Source organism: Carex rostrata, chromosome 3 (genome assembly GCF_964058835.1).
Source record: "Carex rostrata chromosome 3, lpCarRost1.2, whole genome shotgun sequence".
NCBI lineage: Eukaryota > Viridiplantae > Streptophyta > Magnoliopsida > Poales > Cyperaceae > Carex > Carex rostrata.
Window position 1 is genome coordinate 5134482 of NC_135920.1, and position 20793 is coordinate 5155274.

Sequence of the window (20793 nt, forward strand, 5' to 3'; positions counted from 1 at the left end):
TTCTCATGTAAGTGGCAATTTCACTGAGCCCCAAAATTAGTCAAAAAAAAGAAGAAGAGGAAAACAATGCATGTAAATTGAAAGATTCTATTCTCTGTATTTTCTTGTGCTGTTGGGCCCTCTAAATCCTCAATTGTCAAGTTAAAAGGTTAGTTTTAAAAACTGATACTCCAGTACCATACATGGCCCCCCTATAGAAGTTCATTCAAACTTTGAACTGTTCATGGGTGGGCAAAGATGATTTTAAGAACCACCCGCTGAGGCACTGAACCTCCACAATTGATTAAAATAAATTAGTAAACCCTTTACACGTTGAAATCATGTTTTCTCCTTACATTGAGGTTTCCTTATTCCACATACATTTTTACATTTTTTTGTTTATTGGTACTTAGGCTTTATTCTACTTTGTACATAATAATGTTTGACGAGAAAGTCCAAGTGATATTTTCATCAAATTTATTGATGAGACCAAGTACATGAGTCTTTTCATAGAAATGGCAAGATCAATTTACATGGATCAAATATGTACTTCTATTTGTTCTATTCAATAAAGAACTCCTCCCTCTTACCTTTCTTTTTCCTTTTTCTCCCTACAATGAAAAAATTGGAAAGACAATTGAGTCAAATAACAGGGTCATCCCATTGTAGAACAGCAGATTCAGGATTCTGCTCCCCCTTGAGTTTGTCTTTCAGGAACCAATCACATACTCGACCAGCATTCAGCTCTTCTATGGCAACTCCCTCCTGCTCTGATATTACTCTTAACAGATTCAGTGATGATATCTGAAATATAAAATGAAATTATTGTACTTCACACAATTACATACCAGCACAGGAAAAAACCATGGTTCGCAAAATCAGAATCGGAATCTGTCACTTGACCATGATATCAGATCGGAAACTCGGATTTTTTTTTGCCATAAGCTTGTTTTATACTAACAAAAAGAAAAAATTTGATAAAGAATTAATTTGTCTTAAATCTCTCCTTTTTTGTTCTTCCCAAATCGACAACCCTTTCTCTTTCTTCTCAAATCGACAATGGTAAACCCAAATTGACATAACAAAAAAGCACAATCGGCGCCATTGCAGACCATCACTGATACATGATGCAGAATAACCTGTCTAAATCGGTCTGAATCGGTCAGAAATCAGTTCAGACTCCGTTGATTTGGACGATTTTACACTGTTTAACGTGATTTTTCGTCTAAAACTCGCTATCCGCGTAACTCAGTCCGACTTGACCAAGTTTGCAGACCATGGAAAAAATCTTTTTGGCAAATTGACTGACTATCTGAAGAAGTATCGTTACAATGTCAATCTAGAGGTAAATCATTGAGAACTTAAAACTGAATTTAAGAATTTGTGGCTTTCATTTTATGATGAATTAAATTAAGAGCTGAAGAGGTGAATAAAGGTAAGAAAACAAACTGTGAGACGACAAAGGAAGCGCTCATGAGTGCTTAGACCAGACATCTCAACCAGCCCTGCCTCTTCTAAACTAAGAAAAGTTCTCTTTTCGCTACCGTTCTCCCCCTTAGCTTCTTCTTTACACCTCCTGATAACTCTGCTCTCCCCATTTCTCCTAATTGCTACATACATACATTCAATAAATCAACAAACAATTGTCTACTCTTTTCCTTTCCTAATTTAAAAATAACAAACTATCAATTGTTCTTTTAGAATTATCAAGACTTTAATTTGACGAACTTGAATCAATTACCTGGATGAAATGAGATTGCAGGGTATCTCACTAGTGCTCTGCCAGAGTCGAGAAGCATGGGAAACACGAAGCAGGGTTTGCAGATGGATTGTAAAACCACCATAACTCTCGACACCGTCTTCCTCTTTTGACGTTTGACAGTTATCTTTGTGGAGGAGGGGAAATAGAATAGTTCCTTTTATGAGATGAGACTGGTAAAATATTTAGACAATATATAGTATCGCTGCACCTGTTCTTCGAACACTCGGAAAAGAGAGAGCAAGCGGGAGAGGCGCTGAGGAAAGGATAGGATTCAGTCCTTGCGTATCCTCTGCATTAACTCAAAAGGGCATCTTCTTAGTTAATGAATCTCAACCGTCTAATTTTAAACAGAGCTAATCCAGCTCCTGCTTATAATTTAGGGGGACTTTAGTATTAGTGCGCATCTAGTTCACACGATTCTTAAAACAGATCGGTTGGTTGAAATTCATTAACTTAAAAGATTCCCTTTTGAGTTAATGCAGAGGATTCGAATTCTTTGTTCGTTCGGAATTTTGCAATTAACCCATATCATTCTTTATTATTTAATCAGTAAGCACAACAATCTGTTTAAAATTTAAGGGCAAATTTCATGTACACCCTCCAATATTTCTAAATTATGCAATTTTCTCTAAAATTCATAATGTCATATTTACCTTTGCAAATTCCAAAAACTCACAAATTTACTTGATGCTCTAAGTCCGTACGAAAGTACGAATCATAAAAGTTGAATAATATATGAAGAAAAGTTAAAATACAATAAGAATGATACTTTCGTACATTAAAATATTGAGACGGTTTATATTAGTTAGTTAGAAAAATTGTGACGGTTATAATTTAATTATAAAAAATTATAATTAGGTATATTAATGCCATTTATTTTTTTGTAATTAATGTAGAGAATATAGACTAATTAATTAATGGACCTCGCTCATATCTAATAAATTGGTCGAGGTTTTGTCTTGCAACTTGAAATTTTATTCATAAAAATTCACAAAAAAAACCTTGCAATATTTATATTTTATTTTGATCCCCATCCTCAATAATATTTTATTTTGATCCCCCCATACGTATCATATTGCAAAAGAGCATGGAAAATTACTTTCAGAGATTGAGCGACAAAAACTACATAAGATATGTGACATAAGATATAGAAAAGATCTGAGATTTCCCATACAAATGTAATTTTAAAGAAAAAAATAATGTGGAGCGTTGTTGTTGTACCGTATCTAATACCGATACTTACGGACGTTTCCACAAGGCTTATGTATAGGATTAGGAATCCGAAATTTTCATTAATGAAAAAAAACAAAATATATATATATATATATATATATATTAATAATGGGAAAGAATTTCGCTGAAATTTGATATATAAGAAAAATGTAATGGTCTATAAGACTATAACGTTCAGAGAACGTTATAGATCACAACGTCCTGATTAACAAAATCAAATTATTCACTAACTAATGAAACAACGGAAAGAAAGAAAAAAAGACGGACGTTATTGTATATCATGTTCACAGTTCTTGAAAAAAATAAAATAAATAAACATATCGGAATATCGGATAATGCACAAAACTTGATATACAAGAACTCTGGATGTGATATATAATAACGTCCGTTCTTTTTTTGTTTCCTCTGTTGTTTTGTTAATTAGTGGTAATCTGATTTTACTAATGAGGACATTATAGTCTATGACGTTTAGAAGATGTTATAGACCATTACGTTTTTCTTATATATTGAATTTCAACAATATCCTTCTCCTCCGTTGTCGATATATATATATTTTTTTAATTAATAAAAATTTCGGTTAGGAATCATATTATATATCAAATTCAAGCATATTGCATATGCAGATATCCAATGTGGGAGAAAGAGTGTGGTTACACGTAGCAAGAGCTGCCATTTTTAAATTTTTTTTATGATATATTAGATGTGGAAAGCGATTCAAATATTGATTAAATTTATAATTTTAAACTCATGAATTTGGCAGCAGTTTTGAGTAAAAAAATTAAACCCAGTACAGCGGCAAATTACATTGGAAAAGAGAGCTAGTTCCTCTTTATAAATTGAAAATTTATAAGTTTAAATTTTAATAATTAAATTTCGTGATTTTATACACAGAAATACTTAAAAAAAATTTATAAAATAAAATTGCACTACACTAAATTATCCAGTTCGTCAATCTCAATCTCAGTTTGTAAATTTGATCGGTTTCATACAGTTAATTCAAGCTTCTCATTTTACTTAATTTATTTTTATGTGTAATTTTGTTCATAATCAAAAAGTGAATAATAATGAATTATTTTTATATGTTTGTTTTTCAACAACTTTCAATACAAAATAGATTTTTTTTTCCAACTGGAATGTTTGACTCGTTAAATAAAAAAATTTATCGAACGTATTTTGTGCAATGATTGATGTAATCATGCTTCGGGACTCAGAGTTAATGATATTAAAATAATTATTCTGATTTCAGTAATACATTAATCATATATTTTTTTTATTTTGATTCTATCAACTCTGTACTGTATAAAACTAAAATAATTCCATCAATATTTAAACCGGAGTCTATCGCAGTACAACAATATTTCAACACAACAATTAACCCAACAAAAATAAAATAAAAATAAAGAAAAAAATATATATTTTTTATATTGTCTTTCGTCTTTTTAGTAGGGGTGAAAAAAGAGCGGATACATAACAGATAGTGTTAAAATTATATTCACATTTTTTTTATCATTTTTCGGATATAGCTACGGAGCAAATATCAAACATATTAGATAGATACGAATATATATCCGAATCAGATTGGATATTTATTAAAATAATATAAAAAAATATTAAAGTTCATAATATTTATTTAATTATAATAATAAATAACATAAATCTTTTGTAATATATATTTACTATTTAAATATAAATAATTGAAACGTAAAGTATGGAGACATATATTTGGATATTCACATTTAACTTTTCAAATACGATCCGTCAGATATTATCTATAGCGTTTTCACCTGTACTTTTTTTTTGTCACGAAGCAGATCATTAAATTGCGTTCTCTCAGTGAATTTATTTTCTTGCGAAAACAGCGGTTCCAATAAAATAATATCCTTCTCCAATATCTCAAGTCGAGACACGTTAGTAGAAAACAGACACGTGGCAATAGGTGGCACCCTTGCACGCGTTCATCCGTACGCCTCCTTGTTTCGAAGTATTACTCTGCATTTTAGCTTCTCTTAAAGGTACAAGCTTTTTAATCCCGCGTTTTTCTCGTTATAATTTGTTTTTGACGAAATCTGATCATTTTTATGCTGGTCATGCAGCATTCTATGAATTTCGTGTTATTATGCTTGGATGTAGGCAAATATTATGGATAAATTTGACAAAATTGAAGTTCAAGGATCGATTACAAGGCATTTTCTCATACTGCAAATTGAAAATGTAACAATTTTTTAGATCAAATATGGAATTGGGGTTTTTTAGTTACCCTTGAATTTATACATGGGTAAACTCATATATTTAAAAAAATTAATTAAGCCTTAACAATTGATTTGTTTTTTTATCAGGAGTTGATTTAGTTTGAGATGGCCAATGATGAATTTTCTAGTTTTCAAGGGTTGTATAAGAATCTTCATCTACCCGCTTTAATTGCTGGAGGTGTATTTTCTCTGATTGCACTGGTTCTCTCCCTTATGCTGATATTTCGCCATCTAGGATCATACACAAATCCTTCAGTAAGTTTCATGTACACTGACAGTAGTATCAGCAATTTGAGATTCAAAGAAGAAGAAAAAAAAAACAGTACCAGTATTTTGAGATTGAATAAATAGGTTTGACCAAACTGCCGGCTTCTTGACATTTAATTATCTAGGCATATATCAGCCCATTATTCAATAATAAAATAGAAAATCAGAAAAGACATATGAACAATTAGAAAAAAGAAAGAAACTTATGTCGATCCCTTGTCAGTATAATTGTAATGTTCATAATTCTTCGGAACTATGAGGGGAGAGAACTATATATGGGAGAAAAATATAGAACTGGTGAATGTAATAACACAAAAAATTTGCATTAAGCCAAGGAAAATTTTATCATTCTGATGTCTGTGTTTTTGTGCAACTGTGTTCCATGGGTCTTTGATTGTTGTCTTTTGGTTCTTTAATTTGTTGCAGGAGCAGAAATGGATAATTGCAGTCCTATTTATGGTCCCAGTATATGCAACTGAATCTGTAAGAACATTTAGATTTAGGATTCTTTTAGTATCTGTAGCCAATGTTTGTTTTATTTACATTAACACCCAATTATTTTGTATAGCAACTAATTTGTTATGTGAAGAATAAGTGATCAGATCACTTCAGACATTTTCATATGAAGTATTTTGAGAGTGCCCAAGAACACATGGTGCAATTTACAAGAAAAATAACCACTAGAAATGAAATTCAATGACTTATAGTTTAATTTATTGTAAAATTATAAACACAAAAGAAAAGAAAAAATGCATTATTTTGCTGTTGGTCAAACTGATAATTTTTGGTCAAAACCAAGTAGCTTTTGCTTTTTTACATTTTCATCCTGATACTTTGCACAACTCTTTTCCAAAACTTCTATCCACAGATAATATCATTGTGGGACTCCAGATTCTCCATGACTTGTGATATCCTGAGAAACTGCTACGAGGCATTCGCACTGTATGCATTTGGGCGCTATTTGGTCGCGTGTCTTGGTTAGCCTACCACTCTGTATGAGAAATTTGCAAACCTTGGTTGTCCTTTATATATACCAGTAGTATTATTGTTTAATCATGAAAAGGTATAAGTATAACAGTTATTAAATATTTTAAAACAACATAAAATTTTAGGTGGTGAACCAAGAGTGGTGGAAATGCTTGAAAACAAAGCAAACCAGGAGCTACGAGAAGAATTACTTGAGAAAGGAGGAGAGGAAGAGGAAAATAAGAAAGGATCATTTCGTGATTTCTTCTGCCATCCGGCTATTCTTGGAAAAGACATGTATACAACAGTGAAATTTGGTCTTGTGCAATATGTGCGTGAGCAATTAAAGTTTGTTAATAAGATTTTCTACAGTGTGCAGTTATTATTTTTAATAAAAAAAAATAAGAATGATAAATCATAGCAAGAATGTTAATTTATCCAAAATGTAAAAAATATCCTTTTCCAGTTATTGTACCTAGAAGTCTCCATCACAGAACCTCAAACTACATTGTGTTGTGGAACTTTATTTCTTAAGATCTTATGTTGCTTCATTATTTCCAAATTTTCTTAAATATTGTTTCTTAATATCGATGAATGTAGATGATTTTAAAGACAACATGTGCCTTCTTGGCTTTGATTCTGGAGATTCTTGGGGTCTATGGTGATGGCGAGTTCAAATGGTACTATGGGTATGTGCTTTTATTACCACTCAAATATACTTATCCTTTATTAATGATTTTGATAATTTTGGCCTAGAATATTTAAAAAAATATGAAGATAATTTTGGCCTAGAAGAATTTTTCCACCCCAAAGAGGTACCAAAATTTCTGTAAAATGCATAACTATCCATAAAAAATAAACATATAACTTTTTTTCTATAGTGTGCTGAATTTTCTGCTAGTAGCAAATATCGAAATTACCTCATTTTGTGAACCCAAGGTAATTTTTAGGTTAATACAAGTTGCTCAACCAATATGCAATGGTATTTTATTTAGTGACATTGTTGAATTTTTCTTTTCAGGTATCCATACATTGCTTTCATAATTAATTTCAGCCAATCGTGGGCTTTATATTGCTTGGTTCAATTCTACCATGTGACACACGAAACGCTACAGCCCATCAGGCCACTCGAAAAATTCATAAGCTTTAAGGCTATTGTGTTTGCCACTTGGTGGCAAGGTGTGGCTATTGCCATCATGTGTTATTTTGGGATTTTCCCCAAGACTGGAAAAATGCAGAATGCAATTCAGAATTTTCTAATATGCATTGAGGTTAATCTCTCTTTTTAAGTCTTATTATTACAGAGAATTTGCAAATTGTTTTTTCTGTTATTCCATGCCTGCAAAACAGTCCCAAGTTCATTACTAGAGTATCCTCAAATATTCCCCCAAATCAAGCTCTGATTAATAATTATTAATGCACAAGTATCAATTTGGGCCCCTAACAAAGTGCTGAAGTATTACAACTAAAATACTGGACTGGTATTGTAGCAACAATGAGTTTGATCGAGTTTTTTTCTTATTTTTTTTCCCTCTATTGTCACTATAATTATTGAAAGATCTAGAGCTATTGTTCAACTTCTTCTATAGATGGCTGTTGCAGCTATAGCCCATGTATATGTCTTCTCGGCAGAACCATACCAATACCTCCCTATTCTGACTTACGGAGGTGTCACATGTGAGGAAACTAATACCCAAGTCAAAGTAGATGATAGCAAAGAGGAAAAACCAGCAATTGTAGAGAGAAAAGAGATGCATGTGGAAGCACCTGGTACCAGCATTCGAGAAAGCATTCAAGATGTGGTTCTAGTTGGTGGAAAACATGTAAGTTGTATTACGAATTATTAAGGATAGATTTATTGATTGGACTGTGTTGATATCAGGACCAACTTTGAGAGTCGTCACTTTTCTGACAAATTTCTGAAAATCAACAATATATTGGGATATGATATCATAAAGTTTTGTACATAGTGGTTAGCAATGTAACTAGTCCCTATAATCAGCGATTGTTGGTGGTGTCCGAATTTCTCGTCTTTTCACAGCTCACTGTACCAGTGTGTCTGGTACTGATACATAATGATGTTATCTAATTGACAGGTGGTTAAGGATGTGGCATTGACAATATCACAAGCAATAGAGCCAGCCGGAAAGGGTGTTTCAAAAATACAGGAAACCATGCATCACATTTCTGTCAAACCAAATAAAGAAGGCAAAGTTGAAATCGATGAACACAAAAATGAGATATTTGTAGATGGTAATCCTGTTCATGAGGAGGATCGAAATTAGGTCTGAAGGGTTCCAAAATTGAAAAATTACTTCAGTAGGATCGATATAGTTAGTTCTTTGTGGACGTGATGTCCGTTTTTTCTTCGTTTTTTTTTTTTTTTTTATAATTCCCTTGCTTGATCTAATTAGGTTATTTTTGCATGTTCTTTTGTGAGTTAACTTTACAATTTTGTTGAGCATGGTTATGACTAATGACAATTCTTTTTTTAACCACTAGGCAAAAAAAAGCCTACATGGTAACGACAATTTTGTATTTTATTATTTGTTTATCATGTCCATATTGAAAATTTGAGAACTCGTGTAAGTTTTAGAGGACATGCATGCTTTAGTTATTCTTGTAAGTCCCCTCTCCAAGTGGAGCGACTTTATAATTATCCTGTAGATATTATGGGCATCTTCTTTTTAGCTCCTCCGGATAAATTGTTCCAAGTCTGCTTCAATATTTTAGCATGAATTATCAGCCACTAATTTTTCAGAGAGAGAAATTAAAAGTGAGGTAGAATAATTGACTAGAAAAAAAATTTATTGTTGATTCTAGAGTTGTTAAACTCAAAAGTTGAGAGTTCGATTTCCCCTACTCAAAGGTCGAGAGTTCAATTTTTCCTCGTAACTTTACAGTTTCTGTGAAGGTTTTCAAAAAAAAAAGAAAAAAATAAATAAATTGTCTCATATTTGACGAAAGTCAAAATAGCGGAATTCAATAATTTCTGTATAATTGATAAGAGTTGAAGATTGTTTACCGACACTGGTTCGTAATTCTCTTTTATAAATCAGTCATTCGGTCAGCGAATTTAAATTAATCTCTTACTAGCCGCTGAGATTGTTTAATGTAAATTATCAGTTCTCTTTATTCTCTTTTATCGTCAGCGAACAGCACATTAATATCTCCTGATTTATGGAGTTTAATGTCTAGATCCTGCAAGGGTTCTAATTTACTGATTTTTTTTTCGGAAGGATGCTCAGCCATTGAATTTCCAGATCGCACATAGACAAATTTTTCAAAATTATGCGCTTCAACACTTAAGCATACACTGGTCACCCTGCATATGATCCCAGCACCCGTAGACTGCGCGCCGCACCCGTGGACCGCACCTCTGAACAATGCACGGCGCCTGCGGACCGAGCCATGTGTTATCTTGTATATAAATATAGCATTTAACTATTTTTCTCTACAAATTTGATTTAAATTATAATTATATATAAAATAATAAAAATATATATATATATATATATATATTAATAGCCGTATCGTATCCTTCATTTTTGAAAATTGCCGTATCACCGTATCCGTATCAGTATTATTATTGCTTTGAAATTTGTGCAGCACGTATTTGAACGGTTGATTTTCTAAAAGGTCACACAAATAATGAAATAATAAAACGCTTGATCTTCATTTTATAATATTTTATAATGAAATAATCTGTTTCCGTTGCAACGCACAGGTACGATGTTAGTAAAAATATACATCCGCATAAAAGTTAATATGAGCAGAAAAAAAAAATTATCAGTTTACGTCAGCATAAAGATGAGTTCACGCCCCGTTGGCAAAGAAGATGTCCACGTCAGTTCCCCACTGGACTTTAATATTGCATGTGGTATTAAAATGTTGCAATACTGCCCACTATATAAACCCAAAAAAAAAAATTGGTTAAAGGTTTTTTTACTATAAAATTGGATTTAGGATTTTTACCTAAATCCAATTCCAAGTTTCCCCAAACTTTGCGAGACAATAATTAAGACTTTCCACGCCTTAAAAAGTATTATCTAATATTCTACAAAACAGTGCCACGACAAACTAATATACTAAATAATTCTGATTAATAAACAAGCAATAACATTTAAGATATAAAGCTTTCTTACCTTATGAGTTATGACTTATGACACCATAGAGGAAACGCAGATCAACTTTCCACAAATTAGCACTAATTTCCCTTATAACAGTGCCTTTCTTAACTCAACCTTTACTATACATGAAGCATTACCACAAAAACTACCCCTGCACACCATAATTTACATCTCTGTACCCCAAAACAGGAAAACATCCACTATCAGGAATCAGAACTGCAGCAACATACTTCAGAGCAGCACTCGAGGCAGCCCAAGCAAGCCAGAGCGGTAAACAGCTGGGTGATAACAATAAAGCACTGGTCATTCACCCTGGAACAACCCCGGATCAGGCACATGCAACAACAGCAATCGGCAACACTGCCACAACAGCCAGCAGCCTTCGTGAACATCACATCCAGGGCTTCCGGAGGTTTAAGCTCACCAAAGTTAACTGGCGTGTTATCCTGTGTTGCAGTTAAGTTGCCAAATCCGATGGCCAGGCCGTGAATTAGGATTGGAAATCTCTCCTCAGGCCCAGTGCGTTTGTCTAACCCATGCTTCTTAGCCTATTCCAAGGTGTCAAATAATTATTAGGATAACCATATAAATGATCCAAGACAAGAATGATTGAAGCATAATAATTTGTAAGAAAAGGGTAGCACACCTTGGATGTGTCATCTTTTACTGAATCTTTTTGGAGCATAATCATATGTGTATATTCTGACGGAATGCTATTTTGTATGCTCAACTTACTTATCTGCAGAAAATAATATTGAGAGAAAAACATCAAGTGATATGAAATATTAATACAAGACAGAACAATAGCAGCATTAACATTTAACAGTCGAGAACAGAATACAAGAGTATCATGATCATATTGAAAGAACCCTACTAGGTTCCAGACCTAGTTCATTTTGCCTTGTACTTGTAGTGTATATTAATGTGTGAAATTTGTATGTCAAAATATATTAACCATGTTTAAGGGAAAAGAATTATAGTATGAGGATTCTAAGTTGTTACCTTGTTCTCAAGCTGTTTGTTTTCATAAAGCCTAAGGGAAAATAATTATAGTATGAGGATTCTAAGTTGTTACCTTGTTCTCAAGCTGTTTGTTTTCATAAAGCCAAGCCTGTGACGTCAGAAAGTCAATGTGTCGTCTTGCAAATACCTAGTAACAACAAGTCATACAATTATACAAACAAGCACACTGTTATATGTATAAATAAGAACAACATAAGAAGATAAACAGCAGAAAAAAAAAATATTTACTTTCTCAAGGTGCATATCCTTGGCGTGCTCAACCTTGAGATCAATCTCAATTGCACTCATGTCAGCTAGGCAACCCTTGGCTTTCACTGAATTTGGGAGTTCTCCTTTGTATCTCCCATAAATACACGTGATGCAACCTGCTGATATATCAGGGATGTTTTGTGGGTACACCTGAAACATACGCCATAGTAACCATTAAGTATCCCAAAATATTCATTAGGTTAGTTTATCTTTTTCTATTATTTTTACTTAATTAATCAATTAATAATAAATACATTTATTGATTTAGTGTGTGGGTAGGGGTGGGGGTGGGGGGCGCTATTAGAATTATGAAGTGTAATGATATTTTAATTGAAAAGTTACCTCGAACTCAGAGTCATCAACGTTATTGAAAGCATCAATTGTCATATTTGCTAGTGTAGTGCGTGAACATCTTCTAAACCATGCTCGCATCCTGCTCTCAATGGAATCTATAAATGCATAAAGAAGTGTCAAACAACTAAAATTTGAATAATATTTGAAGGAAACTACAATTTTGTTCAATTAAGAAATTTTATGTATTTGTCCAATTTACAAAACCAAGCACCAGAGAGTAGAGGGATGATGGAAAGTAATTGATCAATGTCAATTGCAATCTAATTTCAACGGAAGTGTCCTTATACCAACTATTAACTTTATTGAGATGAGATTTCAAAGAAAGTGCTGTACCTATATCATATGCTGCATCATAGTGTCCCCTACCAATTGATGCCAACATACGCAAGAAATAGTGGTTGCAAAATAATCCTGAAATCATTTTCAGATAACATAAAAATCAAAATTTTGGTTTCGTAATGCATCAATACACAAACTTAGAATATAACAGTTTTTGAGTCAATGGTCTTATATGAAACAAAGTTATTGAAAATTGCAAATGTCATATCTAATTTAAGCCTACTTAAAATTTCCCAAACCGGTTATGCTTTTTTTAATGGGTTTGGATCAATACACAATGGATTAACTTAACAATTTTGACAATATTACACAAATCAAGAGGCAGAATAATGAAAATTGAAAAAAAAAAAAAAAAAATCCTGTAGCCCTGCTGGTTGCCTTATAAACTGTGTATTGAATTTCATGTAATTAAAGTCTTATTTGATATTCCATCAAAAGTACTTCAAATATGTACCATTGAAAATTTTGAAGTTGGTTGATGTACCATAAAACTTGCACAAAAGAATTCATTATTTTATGCAACAAGTAATACACAACTGTTATTTATGAGAATTGTCAAGTAAATCCATTGTCAATGGATAACACAATCCCTTTTTATAGGTTCAAATGCATAAGGTACAAAAATGTGCAAAAAAAAAAACTCTAAGTAAAGATACATGAATTCTCATATGGCCTTTACCTATACCAAACGTAGATATTCGGGGGACTATTGATTTGGTATTTGAAATCGTAGTTTGTATGTTTGCGCAAATATTTCTCTCATCTTCCACCGTTCCATCTGTCACAAGAAAAATATGAGGGATGGAACCTTTTGTATTCGCTAGTGACTCCATTACCTGTCATAAATGAAGGCACAATTGTGAAACTTTTAGGGAAATAAAATTATTATCCGATATAACCTATTTTAGCACTATTATTAGTTCTCCGATTGGTACAGCTCAGTACATACTAGCAAAGACCTAACACTGATGCAATGTAAAAATGTAAGAAATTCGCCTCATAACTGACAGCAAGTACCTGATCTAAGGGGCGTGAAATGTTGGTGCCTCCTTTTGCAACAAGATTTGTAACCATCCATTGGTTTGCGCTCTCAACCATTTCCTCAGTAGCCGGTACAAGACAGGTCGAAAAAGAGCACACCTCATCGGATGAAGATACAATGTTGAAGAAGTCTTGGTCAGTCAGTTCCAACAGAGAGGCGAACACGGCATTTTTCACACTCTCTATTGGCTTCCTTTGCATGCTCCCACTCGTATCAATCAGAAAAACAACCTCCCTTTTAAATACCTGTTTATTTTATAATCCAAATCAGGGTTTAATGTATCACTAGCACACTTTCATACTATTAAGAAATATGAAAATTGGTTTTACTAACAGGTATATACCAGACTGAGTGACAGGTACAATATCAGTACATCTAATTACTAGAATGACCAATTTAACACCCATGTACAATAATGAAATAATGTCATATTCATTGCAAGATATATTGAATAAAATAACTAATACCAAATTTCATGCCATCAAAATCCACAAAGCTTTAATTGCAAACAGGTACCACCACAATACATTTGTTTGATGTTACATATCCCAGTTTGAATCAATTACAATTTTTTATTGGCTATTTTTTTTCTCTATTGCTAATGTAGAGACCATCAAAATATAGCGTCCCCAATTTCACTAATCCATCATTGAATAACACTTGGCAGGATATTAATGTTAATCTAACCTTTCTTTTTTTATTATTGCCAGGAATGAGGAAAAGGCAAAACATGTCTCTCTGATCATAATCTTGAACTGAAGCAGATTGCAAGAGGAGCCCACCAAATACATCAGCAGAATGTACCTGAAAAAAAAAAATTATGTACATAAAAAATGTGGACAACAGTGCAAGCTTTTCTATTGATGCATAAACTAACCTTCATAGACTTCCACATTATACCTCGAAAAATTACCTACTTTCCCATAAAGCTAAGCACTGGTAAGTTATATTACCTTAAAAATATATTTACTTTCCAGTAAAACTAAGTATTTGAGGGGCTTTGAGTTTTCTTTTTGGGTTTAATGAAACACTGTTTAATTCTCAGATGCAAGATTTAAAAAATATTAGAAGGCAAATAAAGGAAATTTTGAGATCAGACAAATATGGATAACACCTGTTTCATACTGTGCCACCACAAGTATGGTACCATGTCATGTGCTCTAGTAAAGCACTACACAGAAACATCCCAAATGCAAACCAGGAAAGTGCTACATTTAGAAAATTAAAAGAATAAAAATAACTTACGCTGTATGAAAAATTAAAGTCCTTGGTTGACCAATTTTCAACAGGTTCATCATAGGCAAAGGTCATATTTCCCCCCTGACGGGCTTTTTCCTAAAGTTCACAGGAAAAAGAAACAAGGATAAGCATGGCATATTAAGTAGAGCAAATGACAAGAAAAATTCCAGAAACTAACAAAAATCGAGCAACAATACGTTTACTGGTATTATCCAGGTGCAAATACAGCTAAAATGTTCTTGGTACATGTTTAATTGTTATAGTGAGAAACTAACCTTCAAGGGATGGCTTGCTCCTTTCAATATAACTTCCTTGCCAATACCACTGTTCAGTCTCAACTTGAGTTTCTCTCGTTTGACAAATATTTTTCCAGAAGCATTCACATAAGTTGGAAATTTAAAGGGGATGTGCACAGTAAACTGCCCCTCTTCATCATACAGTAGTTTCTGAGACCACTTTATTGTAGCAAATACATCTGAACCTCCATAAGCCTGTTACACAAAACAAGAAAGATTGAAAATTAATGTAATAGTACATTGGTTTATAGATAAAATAAAATAAAAATTGAAGAATGAGACAACAAATATTGTGCTCAATATAATAAGAGCAATTCCATAATAAAAGCTTTCATAAGTTGATTAGATAATCAAATCTTATTCCTGCCAAAATTTTAAATAAATTAAATGCAGCTCTAGGTGTGAATACACAAAACATGAACAAAGGCCTCAAACCAAGAGGAACCTTTCATTCCCAGCTCTGATCATTGATTAGCACTTGAGTGAATTGCAACGACCACTCTTGGAAGAGAATTGGCAGGAATTACTCCCTAATCAAATAATTAGGGAACATTGTGCAATAACTATTTATTCCCAAGATATACTTGTTTATTTCCAACCCCTTTGTTTGTTAGTAATTGGAAGAATTGAAATAACTACTCTGAAGAAGCACTTATGAGCTGTTTGTATTACTCTTATGTAAAATTTGGCTCGAAGCTATTTATTCTCTAATTAAATGCTACTGAAAAGACTATTAACAGATAGTGTAATAGAAAGACAGTACCTCAGCAGTTGGTAAATAAAGCATATGAGGTTTGAGAAAGCCACCTCCACCAGATTTTGAATGATCAATTCTCTCATCAGCTAAATCAACCACCTCTGTGGCATATGATTTCTTCCCAACCTCCACTTCTACGCCTAGAATTGAACCCTATTATTAGCCAAACCCCTTCTTAGCTCAAGAATTCTACCAAGTTACATTTGAATAAGTGTAGAGATAAAAAATGACATTAATTCACTATATAGATACTAAAAACTAGCTAGACAATTGCTCTAAGGATTAAAAGATAAAACCCAAAAAATCTGAAAAGTAGAACAATGTAACACCAGGTTAGCTGCTGTTCATAAACTGCTCACTCCAGATAGCTTGTGCACAGGAAAACCCAAATCACTCTTTTCTTATAAACAAGTCATCTTGTTGATTTATTATCGAGTTTACTTGTTCTTAGAAAGAAGTAAACTTGCTAGAAAATCAATTAAACACAATACAATAATTTGACAACTACTAATCTTTTGTGCCAAAAGTTATTAGTTCAATTGTTCAACTCTTTTACTAAAACAGAAACAATTTTCCCATTGATAAATTACAAATTTAACAAAAAAATTACGAGTAATTAGGTATTTTCAATCCCACCTGTTCTCCCATCGGAACAACAATCCTACAATCACAGGCGAGGCTCCTGGTCACACAGTGAACCCACCAACGACCGCGCACCGTGACGAACACCGTATCCAACACACACTCCATTTCCAGCTCAATTTCTTTCATTTGCAAAGGAATCAGAGCTGGTGGATCACATCGTCCGTATACGTACGGCTGGTAACTGGGTACATCGGGGTTATCAACTATACCCGGATCCGATATCACTGCGTAAACCATTGGTCCGGTGGGGAGGAAGGATTCATCCGACCGCTCCATCAACCCGGGATGGCGTGGCGGTGCTGAGGTGGCGCGCTGATCCTTGGAGCTGGTGTATATGCGCTTGGATAGCTTGAGACCATCCTCGACCGATCGCGAGAATTCGTCCACGTATGACATCTGTTTGAGAGAATTACTCAAAGAGAATTAGAGAAGTAAACACTTGTGAAGAAAATAGAGATGATTGCCGGGAAAGGGGAGAAAGGAGAAGAAGGCAAGGTAAGATTGGAATTTTTTTTTTTTGGTTTCTAGAATTGGAATTGGAATAGTTTCCGATGAATGGAGATTGGAGACACAAGTAAAGGAGAAGATTAAATTAATCGAAAATAAGTGGGGTATATTGAAATAAATTCCCCCAATTGGCCAATATACACAATTATAGTTTACAGGGTTTACAAATTGATGACGTGGGTAAGTATCATGTGTGTTATCTTTATGGCACAACGGTCAGAAAAAATGGTATCTCGTAGACCATTACGGTAGGATTTCTGGTATATTTTCGTAGACCATTATTTGTACCAAAGTGGATTTAAATATATCATTATCGTGCAAGGATAAAGTGCATTAAGTGCGTCGATCTTTGCGGTGAAAAAGGTTATCAGACACTGGATTATACAAGAGAGGTCCAGACTTCCAGCTTAAGAATGGAGGTACTGTTTCACTACTTAATATATGGACCGAATATGCTGAAAGAGAACGGTGCAAGCTTTTACTACATACAAATTCATTTTATTCTTCTATACAAATTTATTGATATATAAATATCATATCATTTAATTTAGAAAATTTATTAATTTTCTAAAATATAAAGAAACCCATATATTTATAACTATTTTTATTTGAGTAACATGCAATTGACTTTTAGAGTTTACTAAAATTAGGAACTCAAATGGTAATTTATCAAGCTTGTTTTGGTTTGTTAATCATTTTCCCTAGCATCAAATGTCAATAAAAATTAATTTGTTAACTTTTTAAACTTCTATTTAGATAATCATAAAAGTGTTAAGTTTTTACAAAATTGGATAAATGACTTGCCTAAATCATAAGGCATAAATATAATTAAAATTCTCTAAAATTATGATACACATTGGAGCATTTAAAAAAACACACATTTATGTGAATATCCCTTTTAAGTTTTAATAAATTATTGTACTAAATTAATAATAAGTATTTCATCTTTATTAGTGCTGCTTCTTAAAAAAAAATTTGCCTTTGTGCGTACAAAATAATACATTGTCTGGTCCGCATTAAAAGCAATGAACCATGTCCACTGGTAGTTTTCCATTGTCGGGGCCAGGGATTGCTTGCATGTGGTTGAAATGACTGGGGCGATGGTATCTGAGTTCTGAGACGCGTTTTATGTTTTTTTATTATTTTGGCTGGAGCAAACCGTCAAAGGCTGGGGATTTGGTACTGTTGTCCGTTGACAGTATGCGTCCGCTTGAATTCCTGACAGATGTCATTCTCAATTGATAACTCGGATTAAATACTATCAGGCTTAATTATGAGATTGTTTGTTTATTCTAATTATAGGGTAAAGATTTTAACAGAGCAGTTTTGGCTTCATGCAGCACAGGGACTGTAGAATAAAAAAAGTGTTATGTATGGTTTGTGCACTGCATGAAATCAAAATTCCTCTGTTAATATCGTTACTCCATTATATCCCCAAGTTAATCCAGACGCTATTTTTACTAGTACGTGCCTATCTGGTAACTGGTTACTTCAAGTGAAGCATAAGTAGAGCTTTTTTTTTAACAAAAAAGGTTAACTTACTAATTAGTATCTATCAATTTAAATTTGTCTATATTCAATTTTATTAAAAAAAATATTATTATCTTGATTGCTTATGCGTCAAGACTGTCTGAATGCATCAATTCAGCCCTCTCGACAATCATGCTTTCCAAAATAACATATTATGTTTATTTTTGTATAAGAACGGAGATAAATAATAAATAAAAAATTAAGCACTTTTGAGATATTTTAGTATTTAAGTTCTGCCACCATTGCAATTTATGTCCATAATACATTCCAATTATGGGGATCCAAATGCATTTAATTTTAATCTTCATCTTGTCTATAATTTCTATATATATTATAAAAAATATAAAATTTTAACTAGGATAAAATCAGTAGATACAATTTTATATCAGTATTCTATGCGTGCTCCAAAATTTTAATATGTCAACCGCATCCTGATGTTAATAAAGTGATTATAAAATTTGTATCGATGCTAATCCATTTCTGACAAAATGTCTGTTTTGTTTTCTTCTGTTTTTTTTTTTAATTAAAGGATAACTTAATGGCCTCTCTTTCGGTTAGACCCTGCGTGTTGGACTCCTCTGTCTGGATTCCAACGGCTAGTGAGAAAAGAACAATAAAAGTTGTTCGGTGCGGGCCTGAGGAGTTGTCACAATTCCTACGGTACCGTAGGGGATAAAATACTCCCATCATGTAGGGATCTGCTTTGGTATTCGTGCCAGATTCAAACGAACGATTGGGATCTCATTTTACACCGTCAGGTATTGTACTTGATCGAAATTTCCGCGGGGTTCCCTTCGCAAGCGGCACGATCAATGCAACTGATCCCTCAAGTTGTCGGCATGGCGAGACAATAAAAGGTCTTTTTTGTAATTTCCAAATTCATATTACCGTTAAGTATGCGTTTCCTTTCCAGATTTTTCCTGGCTCTGACTGGTGCACCTTTTCGTGCGGTGAAAAATAAATTTGCACACTGATGTTCTTTTCATTTCAGTTTTAATTTTAAATCTTAATAAGACATAGATAGAAAATTTCAAGAGACACATCTTTTGTAGAAAAATTTATTTGTTTTATAATAAATTTATTTATCGTTGATAAAAAAGATTCATATGTTTTGTTTTGTCGTGGTAGCTTGATTTTAATTTCTAATCATATAAACTTTGTAAGTCGTCCTATTAATTTACCAATTATATATTAGATAAGTTATATTTATTTACCATCCTAAAATTCGAATTAGCTTAGCAATTAGGGATGAAAATGGATCAAAAATTCAAAATACGGATCGGATTGTGATAAAACTATTATGCGTATATGTTTTATTTTTCCGGATACAAGTACAGATCTAATATTAAATGGATGCAAATACGGATTGGATATATAATTTGAATATCTAATTCAAATTTTGTAATAAAGCTATCATATAATTCAATGAATTCTCGAGTAATATAAAATATGGACATTTGATAATTATGGTGAACATGATTTTTCTCATCATGACAAAATATATATCTAATTAACAAAATTAATCACAAATATAACCATATTTTTAATCAAAAAATATCAACAAAAAACATTGTTCTCTCTTAACAGACATGATCTAATACACACAAATACATATAATTACGTGTATTCGTATTAAAAAAATCACGAATAATTAAAATATACAAATAAAGATAATTTTGCAAATTCGTATGCGAATAAGTATTCGTATTGGCTTCTGAAACTGAAATTATATTTGTATCCTTATCCTCATAAATTATATACGTATTTATATCAATATTTACAAACTATTAGTATCCAAATCCACAAAATTTCTAATACAGCTTCAAATGTGGACGGATAATATCCAATCGGTTGCACCCGTATCAACAATTCATTGAATATAAGTTTATAATCTGTATGAGATATTACAAGTTGAATATCTAGGTTTGTAAGGCAAACAAATAACAAGTTGACAATCAGGTTGTGATATAAAATATTCATTGATATATTTGCAATAAACATATATATTTAGACAATTTTTACTATAATCATATGCAAATTAACATGGTGTAGCCTAGTGTATTTATACTCGGGCGGGTACGGGTACGTCTCGGGTACGGGTATACTCGGGTACAAGGGTATTCGGGTACGGGTATGGCGGGTATAATTTTCAAAACCCATACCCTACCCGTCCTATACCCTTACCCGTGTACCCTTGATGGGTAAGGCGGGTACGGGTATTTTTTT

The 20793-nt window shown here is 32.8% G+C and overlaps 3 protein-coding genes across 5 annotated transcripts; 1 reads left to right on the plus strand and 2 right to left on the minus strand.

Moving 5' to 3' along the window:
- Nucleotides 1-442: 442 nt before the first annotated feature.
- On the minus strand, nt 443-2021 carry LOC144551059 (receptor-interacting protein). The gene is made up of 3 exons (XM_078298858.1): nt 1721-2021; nt 1429-1589; nt 443-783 (listed from the first exon to the last, which is right to left on the minus strand). The coding sequence occupies exons 1-3, from the start codon at nt 1821-1823 to the stop codon at nt 622-624; spliced, it is 426 nt and encodes a 141-aa protein (XP_078154984.1). The 5' UTR covers nt 1824-2021; the 3' UTR covers nt 443-621.
- A 2807-nt stretch (nt 2022-4828) lies between these two features.
- Nucleotides 4829-9000, plus strand: LOC144551064 (organic solute transporter ostalpha protein (DUF300)). 3 transcript variants are annotated; one of them, XM_078298865.1, is made up of 9 exons: nt 4829-4986; nt 5311-5478; nt 5917-5973; nt 6359-6467; nt 6603-6787; nt 7057-7145; nt 7478-7727; nt 8046-8279; nt 8553-9000. In XM_078298865.1, the coding sequence occupies exons 2-9, from the start codon at nt 5329-5331 to the stop codon at nt 8739-8741; spliced, it is 1263 nt and encodes a 420-aa protein (XP_078154991.1). In that variant the 5' UTR covers nt 4829-4986; nt 5311-5328; the 3' UTR covers nt 8742-9000. The 3 variants fall into 3 exon arrangements, with proteins under 3 accessions (XP_078154991.1, XP_078154990.1, XP_078154992.1); XM_078298864.1 differs by lacking the exon at nt 4829-4986 and adding an exon at nt 4995-5249; XM_078298866.1 differs by lacking the exon at nt 4829-4986 and adding an exon at nt 4995-5185.
- A 1578-nt stretch (nt 9001-10578) lies between these two features.
- LOC144551062 (uncharacterized) lies at nt 10579-17160 on the minus strand. The gene is made up of 13 exons (XM_078298861.1): nt 16522-17160; nt 15892-16038; nt 15108-15323; nt 14839-14928; nt 14281-14397; nt 13569-13838; nt 13231-13387; nt 12546-12623; nt 12201-12307; nt 11838-12008; nt 11662-11736; nt 11233-11325; nt 10579-11134 (listed from the first exon to the last, which is right to left on the minus strand). Exons 1-13 carry the CDS (start codon nt 16924-16926, stop codon nt 10790-10792), a joined length of 2271 nt encoding a protein of 756 aa, XP_078154987.1. The 5' UTR covers nt 16927-17160; the 3' UTR covers nt 10579-10789.
- Between the last annotated feature and the right edge of the window lie 3633 nt (nt 17161-20793).

Coding starts and splice junctions, on each gene's coding strand:
- LOC144551059 (XM_078298858.1), bottom strand. CDS start 1,823: ATGGTGGTTTTACAATCCATCTGCAAACCCTGCTTCGTGTTTCCCATG. Junction 1,590..1,720: donor TGCAATCTCATTTCATCCAG/GTAATTGATTCA, acceptor GTATGTATGTAG/CAATTAGGAGAAATGGGGAG. Junction 784..1,428: donor GCTTCCTTTGTCGTCTCACA/GTTTGTTTTCTT, acceptor TTTATATTTCAG/ATATCATCACTGAATCTGTT.
- LOC144551062 (XM_078298861.1), bottom strand. CDS start 16,926: ATGTCATACGTGGACGAATTCTCGCGATCGGTCGAGGATGGTCTCAAG. Junction 14,398..14,838: donor ACTTTAATTTTTCATACAGC/GTAAGTTATTTT, acceptor TTTTTTTTTCAG/GTACATTCTGCTGATGTATT. Junction 12,624..13,230: donor AATATCTACGTTTGGTATAG/GTAAAGGCCATA, acceptor AAATGATTTCAG/GATTATTTTGCAACCACTAT.
- LOC144551064 (XM_078298865.1), top strand. CDS start 5,329: ATGGCCAATGATGAATTTTCTAGTTTTCAAGGGTTGTATAAGAATCTT. Junction 6,788..7,056: donor AATTTGGTCTTGTGCAATAT/GTGCGTGAGCAA, acceptor CGATGAATGTAG/ATGATTTTAAAGACAACATG. Junction 8,280..8,552: donor TTCTAGTTGGTGGAAAACAT/GTAAGTTGTATT, acceptor TCTAATTGACAG/GTGGTTAAGGATGTGGCATT.